The sequence below is a fragment of the Larimichthys crocea genome, chromosome XXII, assembly GCF_000972845.2.
Source record: "Larimichthys crocea isolate SSNF chromosome XXII, L_crocea_2.0, whole genome shotgun sequence".
Classification (NCBI taxonomy): domain Eukaryota; kingdom Metazoa; phylum Chordata; class Actinopteri; family Sciaenidae; genus Larimichthys; species Larimichthys crocea.
Genome location: NC_040032.1, coordinates 16,043,643 through 16,068,120, shown reverse-complemented (window position 1 = coordinate 16,068,120; position 24,478 = coordinate 16,043,643). Strand labels below are relative to the sequence as shown.

Here is a 24,478-nt window from a genome sequence, read left to right as displayed (position 1 = left end):
GACAACACAGTTATACAAGGGGAGTGGTGGCTGTTGAACACGAGCCAGACCAGCTCGACGGGGGGAGGGGGGCGGGGGGGGACGCACGCAGGGGAAAGGGAAGCGGCAACTGTGGCTGGATCTGGCTTTGATGAGGAGGCATGAGAAGAGGGGAGGCTCAGTCTTCGAAGGGAAGCAGGTGTGTGAGGAGGTGATAAGGACGCCGTGGCAGGCACTACACACACACACACACACACACACAAGCCAACACACATGCATGCAAACAAATAAACATACTCCTGCAAATACCACTTGCTGAAATCGTTCATTCAGCCTCAACGTTGAATTTAAATGGCATCCCTTCAAATAACTGAGCTTGCGCCGGTGCTGCCCCCAACTCTTTCTGTTCCCTCGAATCATAAGAAGACAGACGGAGAATTATGGTGTGAGAAAAATTAAAGAGGCAGGATGAAGATAAAAAGGGGAAAAATGGGGGGCGCATTGATTTAAGGAGCTAATATTGAGGTAAACACTTCTTTTACTGGAGGACGGGCTGTGTGTTTTAGTTGGCGTCCACTGTTAGTGTTTCCGCTTGCGCCCATATACCACACGTATACATTAATGTGCGAGAGTTAAAGCGTCCCTGGGGAGTGCTTTGTGGCAACGCGTAGTACGGAAACAGAGAAAAGTAATTTATGGATAAGATTTTTTTTTTTTGGCTCGCTTATTTCAGAATCCATTAAGATTAATTAAGTGTTGCTAAATGTGGTGCTATGGAGTTCAGATTTCGCAGATGCATTCTAATCATTAGCTCACAGTTTATTCAGCCTGCTTAACAGCTGCTAATAGCCTGAGTGAAGGCAGACCAGAGTGTTTCTAATGGTCTGAGAACAGCAAGTACGCCCATTGGACTGGTGGATGGTGAATTAGTGATTGAGGACGTCTACTGCGGCGTTAATGTATAAACACCAGTGTGAGGGTGTAAATCTAAAGCCTGCACACATCGACATTGGTACGCACCTGTCTATGCTTGTTAATCAAAGGCAGGGAGTGAGTAAGTTAGACATAAAGCAGACAATTAGACACTCTGTCATCAAATATTTGGTTTGTTTGGCACGGAGATCGCATTAAAGAGTGAGAAGAGACACAGCCAGGCACGCTTAGCCTACTTCATATCCGCTGTTATTTCAGATCAGTCTTTGCACAAGCAATTAGCACCAATCAGGGATTAATTGAGCTAACACAGAAGGAGAAGGGTGTTTTTTTGGAATTGCTCTGTTTTAGCATTTGTCCTAAATCCAATTAAAACATCATCAAATTGATTGCCTGTCTGTGCAGGCGCATTTGTCAGCACACGTGTGTGCAGATCTGCATGTGTGGTTTTACTACACAACCTGCTGATAAGGACTGTGGAACGTTTCAGAGCAAGCGAGTATAGTCGGACCTTGAGCTGAGATTGCTTTGACAACCACCTTTTTCCAGTGTCATTTTTTTTTTTGCAGTTTTGCAGCATGATGAGGTATTCTTTGAAAAATACCGGATCACCTCTAGGCTTTAAACTAGCAACATGGACTAAAGAGCTGACGATATGATACTGCTTTGATACGCTGTTCAAATCTGAGAAAAAGCTGCTAGTCTAGTCTAACAAAGCATTAAAAGGTATTAGAAAATCCGGTCACATCAAGTGACATCAATTATAATATCAATTATCATATTTACTCATAAATTAGACTAGTCAAGAATTACTTTGGTTAACTGTAATTGCCCTTTGCTCTTCTGACTCTGGGCAAGATTACAAATGAATCCATTCCACAAATATTTACAAACTTTTCCCTTTTGCGGCAGTGTGGCACAGGGCACTCAACTAAACACAACCTTGTAATAAAAAAAAAGACTAATATTTTAAATACTTAATGAAAACATGACTTAATTCAATAAAATATGCAAAACAGACAGGAGAAATGTTCATGTTTATTGATGGTAAAAATATTTTTTGTGGATGGCTGCACAAGGATAGACTCGTGTCGTAACTAAGTCATGACAGGAGCTGGTTATCTGAGGCAATCTGAACCAGGCTGGCACAGAAAAGAAATGGCCTCTTTATAAGTGCACTCACACAAACCTGTGCCCTGAATTGCAAATTCGGTGAAATTAGTACTGTCTCTACCACGCAAGCCATCTTTTCTCTGGACATTCTGAGCTTTTTAACATTGGGCACATCAATTTATCACTGGACTGATATTTAATGTTTAAAAAATAGTTTTTTTTTTTAATTTAAGTCCCTGCTTATCAAATAACGTCAACACTATCTGGAGTCGACTGATAATCTTGGCAAAAGCTTATTATTCTACTTCAACATACAGTTAAGAAGCTGTATTGAATGATTTCTGAACAAACAATGAGACTAAAAACATCATGTGCTTGGTTTTCTAAATAGTTATTTGCACTTTAAATATGAACTGACCAAACAGAACATTTTATTTTTATTGGCCCTGATGTACAGTAACATAACTGCACACTTGATTAAGTGTAATTTAATTAATGCGTATATACGGTTGTGGCTCCAATGTAGCCTACGTTGCTGTATCGAGACTGGCGAGTACCATACCATGTCCAGTCTGATTTTCAGATTGGCGGACCCTGATGTTGTTACCCTAATCATAACCATTCCTTCTCATTCCTCATGACTAAATGTGGTTAACCCAAACTGACGAAGGCAACGTGTACCAGTTAATCAGAGTCAGAACATGAAAGGTCACGTTTGTGCACTGGTAACTACTGTTTTAGAGTGGCAGAGAGTTGGTAGTGCAACATAGGAAGAGCTTAAACTAGTCAATAAATATTTACGGCATTCATTTTATGTATATATTTGTTCAATTTTTTAAATAAAGGTAGAGGTAAAGGTTGAGCCAGGTCATAAAACAGTGAACGTACTGGGTTAGTCGGATACAGCATACCGATACAATACATAAAGTTCAGACATCAGACTCTCTTGAAGTTATTTTGGTTTGGCTAGAAGAGGATTTTCCACCAAAGTTTTATGTGTGTCCACTTCTAAATTGAGCCCTGACACACAGAAATAAAATAGAATATGAGGAAATATGAGTTTCATTTAGAACCGATTTAACACAAAAGTTTGAGATCCACATCCCTTCACACGTAAAATAAAAGAAATATGTTCATATCCTGAAAAATCATATTCAGCCTATTTATTGTCGTGCCATTCTTTTCCTTCAGTTATTGGTATTTGACCACAAATGACAAAGTGGTTTATGAAACACATCACTTAAATCCACTTTTGGCTCAGCAGATTACATAAACAGCGTCATTCTGTTAATCCTCTAATCAGTTTTCTACTCAATAAGTGACACACCTTGAAATACAAATTAATTATGTTAAAAGCCCCCCCAAAAAAAATGATATTCTTCCAATAATAGCAGCAACAGGCAAAAAACTGATGGATAATAAATTACATTCATCATTTCAAAAAATATTAAAAAGCCTTTAAATGTCTGACTCATATAAACCCAAGAGGACTGTCTCGGAGTTTAATAAGAATGATTACTTCAGCTGCTCCAGCATCAGTCAAAAGAGATGTTTAATTTTAAATCAACAGAGCAGGCAGGTCAAATGTTAATATCGTAATTGTATTGCAATTGAAAGCAAACAGGTTCGACATCCAAAACACGGCCGTATTTCTCTTATTTAATAATCCTTGAACAAGCTCATACTCATAAAGTCCAAATTGTCAGAATCACCACAAAAGGCTTTTTTGTATTAGTTTCATTCATACATCCTTACTTGTCTTGTCTACCTTAATTGCCACAATTCAAATGGATGTGATGCCTATTGTGGGGTTAAGGTAATTAATGTCACCACTGCAACTTTTTTTTGTGTGTTATTCTATTGCACAAAAATGTCACTGTGACTCGTCTTCCTCTGTCTCTGATTGGTGGACAAGTCAGAAACAAAGCCTCTGTTTGGTTGACAGACTCAACCCAAAGCATCATGGGATTGACAGTGGACAGCAACAACAATAACAGTGTCCAGCACTGGAAAAGGGGAATCACTGAAGTCTTTCAGAGTTGGATTTATGATGACGGATTTAGATTTATATTCATTAGCGGTAAACCACAAAACTACGGGGTAATGTTCCTTTTCCACAGCTGTAAGAAAAAATCCATACTGTCACAGTTCTGATTGCAATTATTTCACACTCAGTGTGGGAAATTGAAGTCTATTGTGCCAAGCAAAAGCTGTAGAAATGCTTCTATGAGAAGCATATTGGTTAGCAACTTGGATGACTTAGGTGGGGTTAGATGAGTTGAACTCTGAATTTAAGTTATGTTTGGATAGTTTTCACTTGGCTGTACGTACTGAATTTACTCTAACAGATATTTCTTGGAACATTATTTACAACAGCTCTTCCAGTAACAGAAGCAGGAAATGAGTGTCGCCCTTTTGTCATTGGTATTTGTGTAAGGCCAGGATCACAGTCATAGCCTGGGGCAAGGCTAAAAGAACACAACTGACCATAAATTGCTTCATCTGTTGGCCTACAGAAAGTGCATGTTATCCAATAGGCAGAGGATTCATGCAGGTAATACAAACCAATGACTTGATTGTTTCAGAGGCCTTATGAACCCTTGAGACAACTGCCTCCCAACCCATCCATCAAGGGAAATGATGAGGTGTATGTTCGTCTCTACTTTATATGCATTTCTGCACACTCTGACAGAAAGCTGTCAGCTGTGGGGCTGGAGAGTGATTTTCCACTGGCATTCATGGAGAAAATCCTGGTTGGATTCAGAGCTGCCTGGCTTTTCTGATGTGTAAGAGTGCTGGAGACAGGCCTAGCAGGTTTAAGCAGATTAATTAGGGTGTAGCGAAGACTGTGAAGAAATCTCTCTTGCATAGATGCTATATCCACTGACACAGCTTTGCATACTGGCAAGTCCCTGAAAATGTGCACAGTACCTCAGAAATCTTGCTCGAAACTCTTTCATAGAAACGCAAATGTATTGCACACACACACACATACAGAGGAGACACTGTTAGAGGGCAAAAAGTCTGCCATGGTTTCTCTCCAAGGTTAGTCCAATAATCATAAACCCCCCCCTGAATCTTCCCCCTAATGTGTTTATCCTCCTTGTTTCCCTCCCACTCTGGTATTGCTTAGAACACACTTCCCCCTTGTTAACACACTTCCAAGGAAAACGCTAAACTACTGGGGATGATTTTGACTCCCTGCCTCTTCATTGGAACGTGGTGTTCATGCAAACATGGTTTACAGAAACCATATTTAGAAACAGACAACCCAGGCATTAGCAGCTACGAAAATGGTGCAGTTGGAAACTGATGCCCAACACCAATTACGGAAAGTGAAAAGGAACCCATCCAAACTCGAACCAAAACTTGTTAGTCCGTCTATACTTTCTGCGAACAACCAATTATTCCATCTTATCTCTCTGCACTGATTGATATTGAAGAAAAGACAAGGGCAGAAAATAGAAGCATCTCCTCCCCCCTTCCCCTGAATCCTCATCACCATCATCATTTTCATCATTACATGAAATATGACCGAGAGCATAATCCCACAATGCCGTGCAAACGTCGACGTGAGTTAGCATCAAGAAGACACAAGAGATATGCATGCATCATCTGGCCAGGAGAACATCACTTGTGGGGAGACAGCCAGCGGCCCTAAGGAGGGGAGGCGGGGCGGGGAGGGGGGAAGGCGGAGAGGGGTGAAGAGGAGAGATGGAGAGGGAATCGTAGAGAGAGAGAGAGAGGAGTAAAGGGTGAAGAACAACAGGAATGGGAATTGAGAAGGAAGTGGAAAGAGAACGAGGTTCAAAATTAGGGAGGAAAGAAAAGGATGAAATGAGTGGGATATTTGCCGTTGCACAGGCGGGGGGAAATAATACAGAGGCAATCAGAGAAAATGGAGGCATAATATCCCGGCGCTGCATAATCTCCGCAGATTCAAGCATAATGCATAATCTCCACAGGTTTAACAATACACCATGTGCCCTAATTCTGAGCCAATTACAGAGTGTGTGCTGGTTGGTTGGCTTGCATCTTTACACGGGTATGAATAGGAGGAGCTTGTGAATTTAGGATTTGTGTGTGTATGTGTGTGTGTGTTGGGTGTCTTTTGAAGGATGTAGACAGCTGGGGTGCCCATGCACGCAGCAGCATCCCTGAGCCCTCTCCCTCCTATATACTCTAATGCCCTTCGCTGACCAGATTAGAGCCCAAATGACAAACGCACAAAGGCTGGCAACATCTGTTCTAGAACACACTGTCCATCCCTCCCCATGCTGAGCTCTGTTGGTCACTCCTCAGTCCCAGTCCCCACGCGGACAACATCTGCAGCAATGGACTAGTGCACATTACCTACTGGAGCATATAACCAAGCTAACCCACTAACCATGACAGCGTCATCCTTTACACAGGAGCTTAAAAAAAAAAAAACTTTCCACATTTTTGCCTTCTGTATAATTACGTGGATGTCACCTGTAGAATCTTCACGGTAACAGTCGTTCTCCAGCTTGTTGTTATGGTTTTCCTAATGACACATATGATGCATTTGGTCTGGTCCCTGGTATTCTAGGGTAAAAAGGGTTGCTGCAAGGGAATGGTATGATCTATCAAATGCTGTTATTGTGCAACATCCACTTAACCTTGTTGTGTCTGCTTCACTTTACACTCAACACAGTTTCCAATAACTCTTTTTCCTACCGTACAGCAGCTAGGCCAGCCTCTAGACTAACGAAAAATCCTTTCTCAAAACGACGGGAAAAAAAAAAAGTTTCACATCTACAACAAATGCGATGACACGGCATGCCATCCTTCATTGTGAACTTGTATAAAGTGTCGTTAAGGATGAAGCTAAGCCAGCATAGGCTCTGTGGCTCCACGGCATGTACCTCCTTTCACTTTTAATTCAGATAAGGGATTTTTTACAGCTGCAGTGAAGGACTTACGAGTCCTCACAGCATAGTGTAAATGGAGCATAATAAAAGTGACACAAAAATTCACGAGATGGAAGGTACCAGATCCTCAGTAGCAACCTAGAAACTAAATGGGTTTGTAAATTCTGCCCAAAAATGAATAGACATCAACGCTAAGAAAAAGAAGGACACCTAATCAAATGATGTGTTGAATCCGGAGAGCTGAATAATAAGTGGGTATGCAAGGTGCTTCTAGAGAAGAATGTGTGGAGGTCTATGTAAGTGAGTGAGAGCTCAGAGGAAAGAAAGGAAAGGTTCTGATTAGTAAGGCATGCAGTGCAGGATGGTTAGCAGCTGTTTCATAATAGATGCACCACTTTGACACTTAGTAGACTTTGCCATCCATCTCACCCCTCTGCCCTCGCAACACCCAACACCCAACAGTAACTACTGCTGGCTTTACACAGACGGACACGTGTCAGATAGGATGGAATCTTATTTGCTGCCTTGTTGCAATTACATCCCCTACAATGGTGGAGAATGAATTGACACACACTAGGGTGCAGCACTTTGAGGATTCGTGCGTATGAAAGGCAGTGACAGACCATTGAACGGCACTCACTCTGTCTTGTATAGACCATTTATTTATGAAAGAGCCGAACCCAGGTAAAAAAGCACAAGGAAAACGGATGCTTGAGTGTGTGGGCTTGAGGGACGGATAAAAGAAAGATACTACGTTCAGTGAATTTCATGAATTAATCAAGCCTCCGGATATTCCCTTTCCTTTTTATTCACTGAGGTGTATACTCGGTAAGTATGAAGTCGTCTTACTGCTGACCTGGCCCGGGCACTCTCCACTTTTTTTGTGAATCAGATGATGCGATGGATGGAGTTGTTGATGATTTCTGTGCAAACTCTTGTGATGGAGGTGAATGAATGGGCCAACGGAAGTCTTGAGTTTGACACTTAGCAGTTATAAAAGCGCTTTGGCCTAGTTTGGAGGGTACGTTGGGTAGGCCACATGAATAATACACCAACTGCAGCGGCCCTCTGGCTGGCTAGTGAGGTTTTTCACTCCCATCGTCATCCCAGCCAGACTGGAGACCGACAAAGGGGGTGCATACTGTAAGCTTAGTACATCCTGAAAACACAAGATATAGTTTAACCCAATGACTATCTTCCAGTCCAGCTTAATATACAAAAAAAAAAAAAGAATGAAGGTTATACTACAATACTACATTATAATACTTCTGCTTGTGACTGTGACTGTCCTTGGCTGTTTTCCTTTTTTTTATTCATTAATAACACATTTGCCTGAAGATGCCATCTTCCCCAATCTTTATGCAAAGATTAGACATCAATCACTGCACAGCGGCAATTATGAACCATTATCATTTTGCTGAGAGACACACGATTTAGCTTTGTCACACTCAGATGCACACAAGTAAAGGCTCTCATGCCCATGCACGGACCTACACATACATGTAATATAAACACATTAACATGCTAGAGGTCAGTTTGAATATTACTAATGTGATTCTGCTTTTCCTTTTTCCCTTCCAGCTTTTGATACCTGACTTTAATAGTGGTTATGAAACAAGGCTGGATGTAGCGTTCAGAAAACAGAAGGCTACACCCAGCAGCAGCTTCCATGGATGACAGCAACAATAAGTTACAGCTGTATCTGTAATAGTGTGAAGGCCTCATTCAAGGTCTGCTAATGGAGTAGCTTAAGCCAGCGCCAACTCATCTAAAAGGAGATGTACAGCCATATTTCAAATTCAAATGCTGAAACACGACTCCAATATATTATAGCCTATAATGTACTGTGTGCGGCATCACAATATACTACCTTGACAGGTAGACAGCGGCGTGTAATTAATCATTTTGTGATCCATCATATTCAAAATGGATTGTGTGCCTTTGCCAAGTCGAAGCACAAACATGTATGCACAACATAACATGTTCAAATATATGTATACTGTAGCAAGGGTGTATAAATATATCAGGTATTCAAATATTTAGGGGAAAAAAAAAATCTGGATTTATTTCATCACATGTTTTTCTCTTGGACTAGTGCAACTTGAACTGCAGAACTCAAGGCTAGTTTGACAGTAAACATGTTTTTTTTTGTCTCATTGTACGAGAAGCGCTGTCAGGTAGGAACGGAGAAGCTGGCAGCTGAACCCTTCCACACTGTTTTGCTGGAGAATTTTCAATCTGTGGGCAGGACACCTCAGGCAGACAGGAATATTTGGTTTATTCATAACAGGGATCCTCAGTCACAGGCTGTGACAGGTGTATGGAAGCAGCTTGACCCAATATGACCTTTACCAGAGTTTTTGCCATGACTTCTTAAACATTCCCACTATTATACTAATGGGTGGCACTGACTGCTGCTGTCATTAGCCTGAACTTTACAATGTCAAGTTACATTATTTCAGTAACATGCTGTGTCTTTTGAAGTCATTTCAACAATAGCCATAAACGTGACGATGCAGTATATCCAGGAATGATGTGAATTATTATGAGGACCAGCTGAGCACAACATTGAGCCCAATGATATAAATGAATCACAGTTTTTGCTCCAACACGCTATTCCCTATTTAGTTCAGTTAGCACTCTAGTGTCCGTCATTGATTATTGCTCACCAATAAATATCTTTCATCATAATTCTCCTTGACAAAAATATCATTGCTTCTTGATGAGGTGAAGCGATGCAACGGTGAGTTGGTGTATTATTGAAATCTAAATTAAAATTCAATACGCATTACTTGAGTGGGGAAAGTGGATTAGGTAGAATCATTATGGAGACATATGAGCAGTGGTAGTGCCAAATGGAGACGATTTAAATTAAAGTCAACTTCAAATTAAAGTCAAGTTGCTTATTGCCAAAGCATAACCACGCATTTTAATTGATGTCAGATATTAAGATTCAAGAGACTGACATGACCACCTTACAAGCATTTAAGAGGGTATGAGGGAGAGAGTATCAAACCATTTGGAAAACACACATAAACCCTAGAGTAATTTTACTAAAATAACACAAATTGACCAAACATGTTGAATTATCTTGAATTTACACATCCATACAGCTGCTTCCTGAAGGAATTGGAAAACACAGGAACTTCGGTTAGTACGCTTCTTCACACCAGGCATATGTTTCTTCCAACCAACTGTAAGAAAGTGCACCAGAGCTCTTAAAGGTGTTTGCATGGTCCAATTAACACCAGATGCTAGCCCTTAGCTAAGTTACCGAACCTCATAATGCACAGACCTCCAAGGAGTGAGCATGGTCCAGTTAGCACCAGATGCTAGCCCCTTATCTCACTGTCTTCAGCCAAAAAAATATGCATAAATTAGTTCCGCTCGCCTGGCCTGGCCACCTCTATTTTTGCACTGTTATAAACATCAGACCACCTTAAGAGGATGAAAATGAATCCCCTATATGTTTCCAGCTATATGAAAATCATTGTTATTGTTTTATTATTGTGCTACACTAACACACAGAGCAAATGATAAGGAATGGTGATATATTCAAAAAGGCCATTTCATCAGCCATGTTAAGGGAAATATGCTATTACAATTAACCGCTGCACAGGAAAACAATTACAGCAAGTATGCACAAAATGCAAATAATCCACTAGGAGTGTACGAGCGAGAACACAGATGACAATTAGCCATATACACACATTTGGCATGTGTCACCGTTGTGTGACATCATTGAAAGCATCAACCTACTGTCAGACCAGACAACTCTAACCTTCCTAATATGTTCCTCATCATCACAGAGTTATAAATGAATCAGTCAAGAGCGAAGATGCATGCAAGCAAGCGGCTCGCAACTGTCATCCATCGTGATTATATTCATCCCGATACATTACAATACAGCAGGATTAAAGCTGTTGCGAGGACAACGTGCTAACCGCTGAAAAATGAAAACCACAGGCCGAATAACTCATTTGTCAATGCATTTCTTATGTGGACTCCGAGCTGGAAAAAAGTTCAACTCTCAACAGATAAACGCTCCGGGGCACTGCAGATTTTTCTCCGCTGCCTAATCGTAAGAGCTCAGGGGTTCTATTTCCCAACAGAAATGTCAAGAACAGAAATGGAGAAAAAGGATAGTGGTGCTCATTACTGACCACCCGGAGCTATAGTATCTGATTAAACGGACACAACTTGACTCGACATAAACAACAAACATCAAGCCTGGAGTAACGGTAGCGAGCCACTCGAACCTTTGGGAAAATTTGTGTTTCGGTCGTTGCCGTTTTTTTCATTGCCTTACTGTAAGTGCTGTGAATAGCTATGTGTAGCTTGCTGGCACACAAAACATCGATGATTACTTGCTGCCTACAGAAATAAGATAAACCCACTGCAGCTTTAGTGGCTAAGTGTGGTTGAGATCAGAGATATGATGGGGAAAAGGATTGCAATGTGCTTCACTTTTTTTTTCCATTCTGATCGCTACCTAAGGCTTTTAAAGAATTATGCTCTTGAAGTGCAAGTGTATGGACAGTTTTACACATCTTAGTCGTGTCTGTGCTTAAATGATAGCACTTTAACCCAATCAGAACTAGATACCTACCATTCAAAGAAAATTGAACTATAAGTCATAATAATAATAATGACAGCAGTAAAACGACAACGATATAATAGTAGTAAGGAGTAAAAAAGTAAGTAAGAAAAGTATTCTTACTGTGCAGTCTTAGGCAATATCCTCATTTAGGATCCAAATGGCCTGAGGGTAGAAAGCTCTTCCTGAGCCTGTGCTGGCCTGGTGTATCAGGAACTTTTTTCCTGATCGCAGCAGGGAGAAATGGCTGGCATCTGGGTGTTTGGGCTCATTAAAGATTCTCCTAGCCTTATTTTTGCAACCTCTGGTCAACGTGCATGTTCACATCACATACACTTGTGCAGAAAAAATCAGATACTACTGAATCAGCACAAAAGTGGGAAATGGAATTGCTATTGCAACATCTCTCAAATTTCCCTGAATTGGCGCAAGGGGATAGCTGCTCTTCCATTCCGTCACACAGAGAATCAACATTATTTTGCTTTCAGTTAACCAAGCGGAGCGATGGCACACCCCACTGTATTTTCTTTATCGATTCTCAATTTTCATCTTTCATCAATTCTCTGTTGCGTCATAATATGAAGATGACTGCTTAGGGCGAAGACATGATAATGACAAAAATAATAAGAACACGTACTTATTCTCAACACCTGAGAAAGATCAGCTCTGATCAGCTGGGTTCACAAAACCCAGTACTGTGTATCGGCTTAATGAGAGCAAGGCAGAGGAAGGCAAACAGGGGATAAGTACACAGGAGGGCTGTTGGACTGGCAACAGATGGTGCAATGTGGCCAACCTATCTACCTAACACTGACAATCTGCCTGGGAACACACAGGGCTGGCAGGCACCAACTTTGGATGTTGTCAATGGGTAAGAGTGCAATGCATGATTAATGGCAACTTGCCACTTTCCAAAACACCACAATGTACCTCCCATTGAAAATCCTACTGAACCTTAGGAGCTGTATTTCCAGAATCTCACCACTTAAAAATATAATTTATAGTATCACAACAAAGAACCCAGACGTGCATCCACTGGATGCTTGACCAAACACTTTTTAATCCACCTGGTGTGTGCCAGCTGAAAAGCACAAATATGCATTGTGGGGATAAATGATTCCCTCCATGTGATGCACTTTGGGGGAGAACATGGTTTTGTGCGTGGAGAAGGCAAAGCTTTGCCTCTCAAATTATGCAAATTAGGCTACCGTTGTTTACTGCGTAGCCTACGGTGCTGAATAGTTATGTCCATCACTGAAGAGAACACGGTGACAATGAAGCAGAAAATAAAGATGAGGGTAATTTCTCAACAGGGAGGATATACAGCACAAGCTCAGGTAAAAGTAAGATTATTTTCTGCACATCCTTATTTGCTTCCTCACACAGATATATTTCTCTAGTGACATGGCCCTATGGATGGCAAATGCTGTCGGTTGAACTACTGGATATCTTAATATCTATTAGATGGATTGCTATTTCAGACATCCATCCCCAACGGTTAAATCTTAATGACTTGTTGTTGATCCCTAAATTTTTCATATATCGCTACCAGCAGGTCAGTGTTTTCACTTTTTGTGAGATATCTCAACATCTGGATAGATTGCCACATCATTTGGTACAGTCATCCATTTAGTTGTCATTAGGGTTAACATTTGATTTTGGTAGCTCAAAGCACTGTTGTGCCCACGTACGGTCACACAAAGCCACAAGCACGGCTGTAGACTTAGCTGCTGCCAATCACAACACCTACATATGTCTGCCTAGTGTATACTGAGTTGGGCTCCATCTCAAATTTGCATTAGGCCTACTTCCATTTTGCATGGTAAGCATTAGTAGCCTGACAACAACATTTGTGACAATTCCCAAGCTGTGTGTTATTTATTACACACACTTTTTTTTTTATTTTATTTGCAGATCTTGGCTCAGAGTCCACAACTACCCATCAAAGAATGAATCCGAGGCATTAATTCAACTGGGAATCTAAATAAATGTCTAGTGTGTTCAATTCCTCATCAAAATAATGACTACGGTGCACTAAAAATCACAATGCAGATACTAAATTTATCTGCCATTGTTGCTGCTAAGTTTTATTGGCTGCCTGTAACCGGGTGGATTTAATTGATGATTGTCTGGCTGAGTGACTATACTTCTAATTCACTTAGCACAGTCAAACAGAGGGGGACTCATCTTGCTCTCGAGTTTTGTACTAATGAACACCCTTGCATCCGCCGCCCCTCCACCCACACCTCCCTTCAACACATCATTGTTTATGTCTTTCTGTCCCTTAATAGTTTGAGGGAGCTGTTCTAATTCCATCAACAGCCACTCACTCTGATGATTAGTGCCAGTCCACTGGTGGCCTGGAGGTCGCCCAGTTGTTTGTTGACGTTGCTCTGAAGTAGTGCTCAGCTGCAACGTCTGAATAAACAGACTAAAGATGTGAAAAGCTGGCTTGGTGGTTTGCCATGTGTGGTTGTACACACTGACAGCAGGTGACTGTTGATTATTAAAATTACATACTTGTGATGTGAGACACAAGTTGACATGTTGCAACAGTAAGAGAAACACAATGAGTCTTGTTTGTCAAGCAGAAACACGAGATCTTCTAATAATAAACAGACATGGCCTCGTTTCTTTGTGAAATGGCTGATGTTATCATTTATGTCAAATATGCACCAGACAAGACAGGAAATAGAATTTCAACGAGGGTGAAAATACTCCTGATTTTGTGCCTGGTGATGTTCTAACAGCTGATTACAGTACATGTTCCCTCACTGGCCTTGGATCAAATTAGCTTCTCTCCAGTGTCTTTATTTTGGCTTACAGAGCGAATGCACGTTTTGGAGTTCTTACGCCCAGTTTTTTTTTTTTTTTCTGAACTAAAGCAAGCTATGTGTTTAGTGTAAACCATATCCCCCCCCCTGTAAATCCACCAATCTGTAAAATATTTATAGTATGCTACAAGATTTAGCAAAGATGAAGTGAACACACAGACGGAATAAAAATATGTTATTACTGTCAGAATGAACATCACAGTCGTTTTTGAAGTGAGCCTGAAGGGAGACGATTAGGCAGAAGAAAAAACAAGCGTGACTGTAAGAAAGAAACCTAAAAAAAAAAAGACAAAAGCTTAAAAGGACTAACAAATGTGTTTGTTGGTTACAAAAGCAAATAAGAAAGGAAATGAATACATGGCGAGTAAAACAGAATTATTTCTTTGTTTATTTCAGATTTAAGAAAAATCGATGTCTTAGTTGCGTTCAGCTTTTATACTATCTTATCCACAGTCGTTTAGAAGATCAGTACCGACACAAGACCACTTTGCTTTGTTACTGTCTACTGATTCTTTGTCATGAGCTCTAATTCACAATGCATTTGGAGAAATAACTGTGCGGAAACGTGTTTATTTTATTTTTTAGTAAGGCTTGGTTGATTTATCAGACAAACAAATATTAGGAGGTACCTTATTTGTTTTTGCCAGGCTGCCAGCTGTAGATTTATCTGGTACGTCTATGTAATTTGCATATTTTAAGCTTTGCTACCGTCTTAAACAGCTGAAGTGTTTTGCATCACATAAAATGAATAATGCCCCTTCAAATTTCAGTCAGACTGACGCTCATAAAATGCACGACGAACCACCGAAATTGAGCTTGTACAGCACAAATGCACCCAAGGGAGCAGCACCCCTCTAGTTAGCTAAATTTTCTGAGCCACTGGTTGAGACACAATACTACAACCCATTAGAAAATATGAGGATGTGTGCGGACTCGAAGGAAACGGGAACATTTTGAGGCTAGGCTCACTGGCAGAGCAGCCCCGCAGCCCTTTCATCTAGCCGCTCGCTCCCACCCGCAGCATTGCATGACAACTTTGGCTGCAGCAATACTGGCAGGTTCCTGCAGCCCCCTGAAGGAGTCATGCGATTATGCATCCCTGTTAGCCATGATATTCTGAATAACACAAAGAAGACGGGAAGCCGCCTTGGTCGTACTGTCTCTTATGCAAGTGAAGCTCCAGAAAAAAAAAAAACCCAACCTATTTACACTGTCTGCACAAGAAGAGACAGCATGGAGCTGTGTCTCTCATTTCAACTGGAAAACAAGACTGAAATAACTTCATTTGTGGGTTAGGTTCTCAGAATTACATTTGAAATAACTAAATTGCATCACCTATACACTTATTATGTTGCCATCCAGCTTTAAAGAAGACAATCTGACAGTCGCACAGAAGGCAAATAGCGGATGCCTGATATTTAATATACATTGGGAATGGGAGTATTTAAGTCCTGTGGTTGGTCTGCATGGTCATATAGCAGCCAAGGAATACACAGACTTATTGAAGTATGAAATGCACTCCACTGTGCAAACAATGATCCCTTGGGAAGACCCCATAAACCCAAGATGTTATTGCCTGCACTCATATGGATAAATACAAACAAATTTTTTTTGAAAGAGATCTAAACAAGGCTTCAAGAATGATCCAATATTCCACAACACATCATTCAAGGCTCGAATGACCCCATTCCAGCACCCAAGCTTTGAAGCGAAAATAAAACCATATTCCATCTTCATTTCTTGATATTTAGGTTTAGTTCCTGTATGTTTGGTAGTTGATATTTAAAACAATATACTGTTTTTTTGTTATTTTACCCTGCGTGTGTGTTGCTCATACACAAGAAGCATACCTCTCTTTGGAAAAAAACAAAAAGCGATGTGTCAATAATAATTGCAGCTTCCACACATACAATGAATGTGACAATTAACTCAAAAAAAAATGAATTCATAATGCCTGTTTGAGCTGCAAAACACAAATGAGTTTTATTGTATTTAAGGAGAACCAGAAAATCCCCACAAAATCACTCTGACACTGTCATTGTGTTCATAAAGTCTGCCTCTATTCAGTCAAGGGAATCAGTGGAGCAGCTATAACATTTGTCTCTTGACACTATAACGACAGTTTTGGGTCTGTGGTTTCTTTATGAGAGTGAATTATTCACTACCTTCAAATACAACTGTACTGTTCAAAGATGTGCCGTGTAAATGTGATGTATAGTGCAGAGTAAATTTTGATTACAATGAGGCAGGGATACTGTTATAGGAGCTTCAGCGGGAGATTGTAATCAAGAATATCAAACACTGCAATGGCTCATTTTATATGGAAAATCCAATCCTGTATCCTGGTACAGGACATAAACACACACACAGATATATACAGAGCAGATTTCTGTCCTCTCAAATACCCAGCATCTCCTTAAGCATTAGTATTTCCAGGACAGTTATACCACTATTGATTTGAGAGAAATGCGAGGAAACAGCACCGGTAAATGAAGACAATAGAAACACAAGTGTCTAATGTGGAAAAGGCAATAAGACAAAGAGGAGGATGTGGTGCACAAACACACACACACATCTCAGATAATGTCTCCACTGAGCTGCTATTAGGTTCATCAGTTTTTTTTTTCTTTCTTTCTTTCAGTTTTTTTTCCCCCTTAAACCAAACACAGATGCACACAGGGTGGCAAATCAACATTTTAAAGACAATAATTCCAAGTCATTAGATCCTATTTTATGATTCAAAACAGGAGAGATTTAATCAATGGGCATGTATATAAAAATGCTTGGGAAAGTAAATGTTTTGTCAATTTAAAAACAAACTGCAATATACAGTTTGGCTAGGAGTTCCCTATTTATTTTTTTGTGTACAACATCTCTATGAAACTGAGAGACAGTGCGGGTGTTTGTGTGTGCAATGCATGTATATTTGTGTGTGCGTCCGAGCGTGTGTGCATCTTGTTCATGGCAAGAAATCAGCTCAGTTTAGCACATAATGGAAATGTGAATAGCCCAGAGCGGCCTCTCTCCCACACAGGGAGAAAACTGGCTGGGAGCATGTTGCATCTTTTCCAAATCCAAACGGTGAAAGAGAGTTAGCTAGGTTAAAATCCTGCTCCCTTTTCTCTCCCTCCCTGGAGCGATTCACAGCTCTACCCATACATTACTCAAACAGGTCATCCAAACAGGTCTCACTAGCGGTCTGAAAACATATTCACACACATATGTGCACACATGCTGCGCACACGGCTAAGTGTACACACACACACACATACACACACTCTTGTAGGTTCAGTGGATCGGTGACGTTGCTCATATTATGACCGATGACATCTTATATATGGATCCCTTAGCACAGGAGCCACAAAATGTTATGCTTAATTTAACCTAGCACATTTTCACATTCTCATACACCCCATAAAAGGTTACCAACTTCAATACATGGTGCATAACAATTTTTTCATTTTCATGTCATGCAACAATGAGATTCCTTTTGACCAGGGCACTACCTTTGGGCCCGGAGGGACATGATGAAAACTCAGACTTACATGCTACTTCTAGAGATGCGTTCCGGCTTACGGCCTCTCCTAGATAGTTTCGGGCCACGCACACGTAGCTGCCATCATCGGGCTTGCTCCGTCGTCCGTGGACGATGCGTAGGAAGAAGAGGGACCCGCTGGGCAGCAGCATGCGATGGGAGCGGGGGTTGTCGCGGTCCGTCTCAACTCGCTCCCCATCTTTGTACCATTCCACTGTGGGGGTTGGACGTCCCTCTGCCTTACAGTTGAGAGTGGCTGGTTCCCCTTTGGACACAATGAGGTCAGAGGGGTGCTCCACAATGCGTGGAGGGAAGTCTTCCTGGCGAAGACGAGACCCTGGAGGGAATGAGGGAGTGAGAAAGTTCCATTAAAGGTAAAGTCAGAATATTTACATACACATAAATAATGTATTCTCATTTTGCAGAACTATATTTGGGATAAATGCATTTAACTACTGTATTTAGTTACCATGATTATAAACTTAGTGAAAAGAAAATCAAAGCGCAGAGAGGAAAAACAGCAAAGCGGCACCCGCTCGCTGGAAGTGTCACCAAAATAAATGAAAGGCAGTTGTTGTTTATCACACCACTGTTGATTAAAAAAGATGAGAGGCAGAAAAGTCAAGTCATATCCCAGAAAATAAGGAAAACTTGAATAAATAGCCAAGTCGTTCTCAGCAGTCTCTTACGAACATTCTGTTTTCATTACTTTTTTTAAACAGATGTGCACACATTTGTAAATGTGATTGGTAGAATAAAACTAAGTATAATTTCATTACAGCCCTTGAAAGGAAAGTTGATTAGTGTTGGGTTCTTACCGGGCTGCATTAAATGCTGTGTTACTACAGTCAGGCTCACATATTTACTTCCACAGACAGGAGCTGAGGAGTCATTACATCTCATTAGCTTTTTCATTAACACGTTCCATCAAACACTGACATCATCAAACACGTTGTCTCAGTGGGCGAGGAATAGCGAGCTACATCGGATTTTTCATTTTGTACTGTAATGTAATAGTGTGGGTATGCAAAGTTTACAATTCTCTTACCTCCTTAAAGGCTGTATCATTATGTTAACATGCATAATATTTTGATTTTAACGAGAGTATCTGCAAATATAAAGAGAATGTTCAATCTTAAGACTATCCAGATAAGAATAACATCATAATTTGTGTAACGGCAACATGCACAACTCTTACAGTACACTACTCATTTGGCGTGTGAACACCTTCAGTGCTGGTTCTTACATTCCACCTCTAAATGTCACCGAGGAATGACCTGAATGCAGTGACATCGTGTTTGTTTACAGACATGACACCGTCACAACTCTCATCTGTTTCATGGTGCATGAGCACATTATAATATCTGTGTTAAAAGGTCTCCAGTTTCTGTTGTCTGGATGCAAACAGTGCAGCAGGGTGTAATTTTGGTGCTAGTAAAGCAGACTTTTTGGACTGTCACAAGGCAAAGAAATAAATACGATTATATATATATATATATAAATAAATGAAAATGATGTTACATGGTCTCTTCTCTTTTTGCCTCTGTTGGTGACAAATCACACAAATTGCAAAGGCAGCCATGATGCTGCACAGCCACCGAAATAAAGCTTCCAATGTGAGCAAAATTGATGTGACAGTCTATAATGTTAAGAGGTTTGTTGACAAAAAAGCTTTCCATTAGCTGGCGCCAACACACCAAAGCATGGTGATATATTATGTCTTAAACATGCTTTTAAAACCATATACATATGTCTCTTTACGTGGACCCTCAATGTCACACAAACAAACACACAGTTTGAAATACTGACTTCTTCTAATTGGTTGTCCCACTACCCAGTCTCCACTGTGGCTAATGCAGGGCGTTTGAGACTCGCACTCTCAGAACAACAGAATTGAAATAAGATGATTTAAGTTGGGGATGGCTCAGTGGCTCAGCGGCTCAGTGGTTGGTACTGTCATCTAACAGCACGAAGGTCCTGCGGGGTCCTGTCAGTCTGTTAGCTCTGGACTGGCAACCCATCCAGGGGGTTTGCCTGCTTTCTGCTCAATGCATGCTCCAGCACTCCATGACCCTGAATTTAAATAAGTAGGAATATAAAATGGATGGATATTTTGACTTCTTGAGTGAGTCCTTGAATTAAATGCTGGATTTAAACAGCTGGATTGACCCGCTCAAATTATAAATGAAATAATAACTTGGCTGGAGTCTTAAAATAAAGATTCTTAGTAAAAGTATAATGCAAATCTGCCCAAAATGCAGCATATCCTGAGCACCAAGCTTTGTGTTAAACCAAGAGAACTTGTTTTCCCCCCTCTGAGTTTTTGGGGATCTATCCATGGTGCTGAAGCTGAAACTCAGGCTCTTAGAGAAAAAAAAAAAAGCTGTTCAGGAACATGTTAGTGCTTGTTAGCAGGGGCCACTCTAATAAAGGTCAATTTGAGGTGACATCTGTCTGCCAGCAGAGTTCAGAGGAACTCAATTTGGGCTTATAACCAAAACATCCATTTGATAGTGGAGCAAAGTGCACCTGCCTTTCGGGTTCTTTCTGTCGTTTGAGAATTAAGTTTGAAATGTCACGAGCACAAAGTCAGTCTGAGCCCTTCAAAGTCGAAATCAGCGTTATCGATAAAAGACTACAAACTGTAAAAATGGGCACTCTGCATGTGTAATAAAAAAAATCTACTGTGCACAGACGGCAACCTCTGAGCATTATCCTCTCTAATAGATCACAGATTACCGCCAGTATAATTAGTCAGACACCATCTATTGGGATTACTCATGCCTCTCTCTCTCACAGGTGTTTAAAATTTTAACTACTAAATCAAAATAGGCTGAAATGTAGGTTACCCGATCACACACATCTGGAGAATCAATCACAAGCTGATGCAATAGCCCTGCAATTAACACTATTTGTGTGAACTGGCAATGTCTTCTTGAGACTGTGTCAAAGAATGTGTTGATTAAACGCCCATGTAGGTAAAACAGGATGGACAAAACATTAAGAAATATCTTTAGGCAGGAGTCTAAGTACATCCCCCAATGTGACCTTAGTGTTCAGTCAAAAACTGCTTACTGTAAACTTCACAAAAATACTGTAGGATTGATTGCAGAAGCATTGTGTTACCAAACAAACTGGTAACACAGCATTTAAACAGTCCTGGAGCCACCCAAATCCTACACCTGCTTTACATGCTGATCACACCTGCACCTCATTTACTCCACTGACACAGATTTATGTTCCATGGGTTTCAGGGGACATAGTAGTACAAACACACTTCATGATAAGGACAACACTTCCTGTCAGGAATCTTAGATATGTCTCTTGAGTGCAGCTATGTAGTAGGGCTATGCGTTGTGTGAGTAACCTGTAGACACAAACAGTAAAGGGGGTGAATTTCCAGACTGTATGAGTAAGCATCTTCTCTATGGCACATTAGACATTTCATGCTATGGACATTACAGTACAGTTAGCTCCATCATTTGCTTGAGCAACCTTCTGCACAAGGCCACTCAGGATGTGACCCAAGATGAAGACAAGATGATGACAAAATATAGGTTTGCAACGCCTTTGATGAACTATGCAAGCACAAGACAAACAGAAAATGAGTTCTAGAGAGTTAAATTGATTCAATAATAAGAATAATAATGAAGTCCTCTATTCTTTTAGCATAGAAAAGTCTTTTACGCATTTCAAACTACAATATTTGCGAATATACTATCAATTCATAGCTGTCAACTATTTTATTCAAGTAATAATGTAAATGCGTTCAATTAAAGCAGCCCTCATGAATAATTAAGCAACTTTCATCTAACCACTGAATAGCTGACACAATATCTTACATCAAGACTGAATGGACCAAGTCTGACATGGCGCATTGGATAGGTGCGTTAATGATGTTAAGAGGAACAACAAATCCACATGAACTGGCAAGACTATGGGTCGAATACGCTCCAGGTCATAGCCCAGTAAAGCTTGGATGTAAAATAAGACTTCATTTGAACCGTGATATTTAGAAATAGACGTATTCATAAACTTACCGTCGGTTTGGGTGTACAGAAGTCCACAGAGAAAGAAATACTGTAGAGGACCCATTCTGGCATATTGGCCCCGTGAGCTATCGGCGCATGAATTCCTCCTCAAGCGAAAAAAAAAAAAAAAGAAGCCAATCAATTAATCGATCCTGTTCTCACTTATGCGACTTTGTGACAATTTACTGCTTCAGGTGAGTGAACTATTAAAACCGCCACGGACAGTTATTTCAGCGGCTGAAGGACATCATTCTCATGTCCATTCTTCTTCCTCTCCAAGAGCGCACCAGTGAGCAGTGGTCTGTCGACTCGCCGACACGTTGGGAAATTTCTGCAGTCACCAAACGCAAACATCACCGACGCCCAAAGACACTCCAGTTTAGCGATGCCTTTCCAGCGTGCGACCGCATTCTTCTCCAGAGACACTTTTTTTTTTTTTTTTTTACCGGGTCCCACCGCAGTGAAACGCGTCCATCCTCACTCGGGACAAGTTGAGAGATGAAAAGGTGGTGACGGGATTCAGTCAGAGGTGAGTAGCTGCACGGCGCAGCACGGTACGGCACAGCAGTGCACAGCCCCTCCTCTCCACTCCAGTTACCCTGGGAGAAACTAACAGACGAATATAACGCACACAATAGATGTGGACGCTAAAAAAAAAACTCCAGGAGCACTTTACAATGTGGACGGATTGGATTGTGATTATGATGCTCAGTAGTGTTTCTTTACTATTCTTCTTGGAGATGAAACAGCTGATACATTCACTACACGCAGTGCAGCATAATCAATACATATTGTAATGAAAGTATGCTGCTTTGGCCATTTCCCTGCTCAGGTTTTGCTTCCATCTTTCAATTCTGCCTTGGATGTCTTAACATTGCCTTGGGTGCATTGTTCATATTATTTTTTTTAACTGTATTGGATTGCAAGGATGTCCTTGTCAGCTTACAAATAGCAATAAAAACTCATTACATGTACTTTTTTTTTTTTGCAGAAGTGTTTCTGTATTTTGTTTTCTTTCATGTGTTCCTATCATTTTATTATCAGGACACCGCCCTGTGCACAAAGATAATCCACCAGATTCATTTTTAAACATTCAAGAAATCCAATTAAAAGATCCCCAGAATCATTTTCTGCAACATTTCCACTGAAAGATTCTTTTAACTGGGGCTGTTTCATTTCAACAAACAAACATACCACATCTGATCTAAACCCTTTCACTCCTATCTACACCATGCTGCGAAAAAGAAACACAATGTTATTAAATCAAAAAAATTTAAACAAGACCCCCCCCCCAGGTTTACTAGGTGATATTTCATTTTCATGTTCATGGTTAAAAAAGCTATTAAAGGTGTGCAGCTGTTAAAAAAATAAATAAAAAATGGCACTTCATTCCTGCCCACTGCCTGAGGTGCTTATCCTACCATGTCATCAATACTGCTCAATATTGTCGATAGCATTATAAATGCAGTGCCTCGCCATGAGACGAGAATGAGATGGGCTGCATCAGGTGTTATTGATCCAGAGGGTGAAATTAAACCATTTTTGGCACAGTGTTCACAGCAGTAGATCGAATAATAATTGTGGACGATGGCTAAATCGAGTCTGTATGAAGGGGGTGTAAAGTGAGCAGAATCATTTAAATTGGATGGCTCTCATCCATCAGAGAGTGATGCTTTCAACAGAGTCTTCCTCTGTCTGATTGTTCTTATGGCAGCTCGGCTCGGTTCAAGGTGCTGTGAAGGCCTCTTGTCTCTCAGTAGCTTTTAAACCTTTAACAAAACTGAAATACTGGAGGAAAGAGAAAGAAAGGGTGGATACTGTATTGGTGTATGTTCTGAAAAAAACAAAAAAACAATGTGGAGGAGGGCTTTAATAAGTTGTCACTGATTGTTTTTCCGATTTCATGCAGACGGATGACCTTAACTCGTTGCACGTCCTGTCTTTCAGAGGTGCAAGGAGATAGTAAATAGGCTTTTCAAAAAATTAATAACCTCACAAAATCCATCAAGGTGAACTTTAATGATCTGAGAGGGAAACTTCAAGAACATGTTAGTGGCTAATTGTACCAAATGACTTAAGACACATTACGGCTGCAATTCATCATAAGCACTTACTGTTAAACAAATGTTACTATCACTCTCCGCTCAGAGAGTTGGGACAGTGCGTAATAGACATAGTGTAATAGAGGTAGAGCCAAAACGGTAATGTCAGTGACAGCTATTAAAATATTCCGTCTAGACGCTGAAAGGTGATGATTGATGAGCTTCATCAAGTGACGTTGTCACAGTTAAGAGTTCTAGACAAGTTTTAGACACCGCTGTGTAACACTCAGATATAGATAGTTATTGCTAGCTTTGTCTCAACATAAAGACTGCATTCACATATATAAATAACATATCTCGGAAAAAAGCATTAACGTGACAGAGGATTTGGTTTACATCTGACAGGCCCAGTTCATTTTTCTTGTTTAGTGACAACCTGGAGCTGATAGTATCTCATTGTGTAAGACAAGGCCTTCAATTCAATATATATATATATATCTATATATATCTATATATCTATAT

General features: G+C 40.5%; 1 protein-coding gene across 2 annotated transcripts in view; it reads right to left on the bottom strand.

The window, feature by feature from the left end:
• The window catches only part of LOC104920035 (roundabout homolog 2), a 73,451-nt gene extending 50,904 nt beyond the window's left edge, over positions 1 to 22,547 (bottom strand). For both annotated transcript variants that reach the window (XM_019259656.2, XM_019259658.2), the window contains exons 1-2: positions 21,924 to 22,547; positions 17,894 to 18,220 (exon numbers count right to left, since the gene is read on the bottom strand). In XM_019259656.2, coding sequence (XP_019115201.2) covers positions 17,894 to 18,220; positions 21,924 to 21,978 — 382 coding nt within the window. In that variant the 5' untranslated portion in view covers positions 21,979 to 22,547. The remainder of the gene's footprint in view (positions 1 to 17,893; positions 18,221 to 21,923) is intronic.
• Positions 22,548 to 24,478: the final 1,931 nt, after the last annotated feature.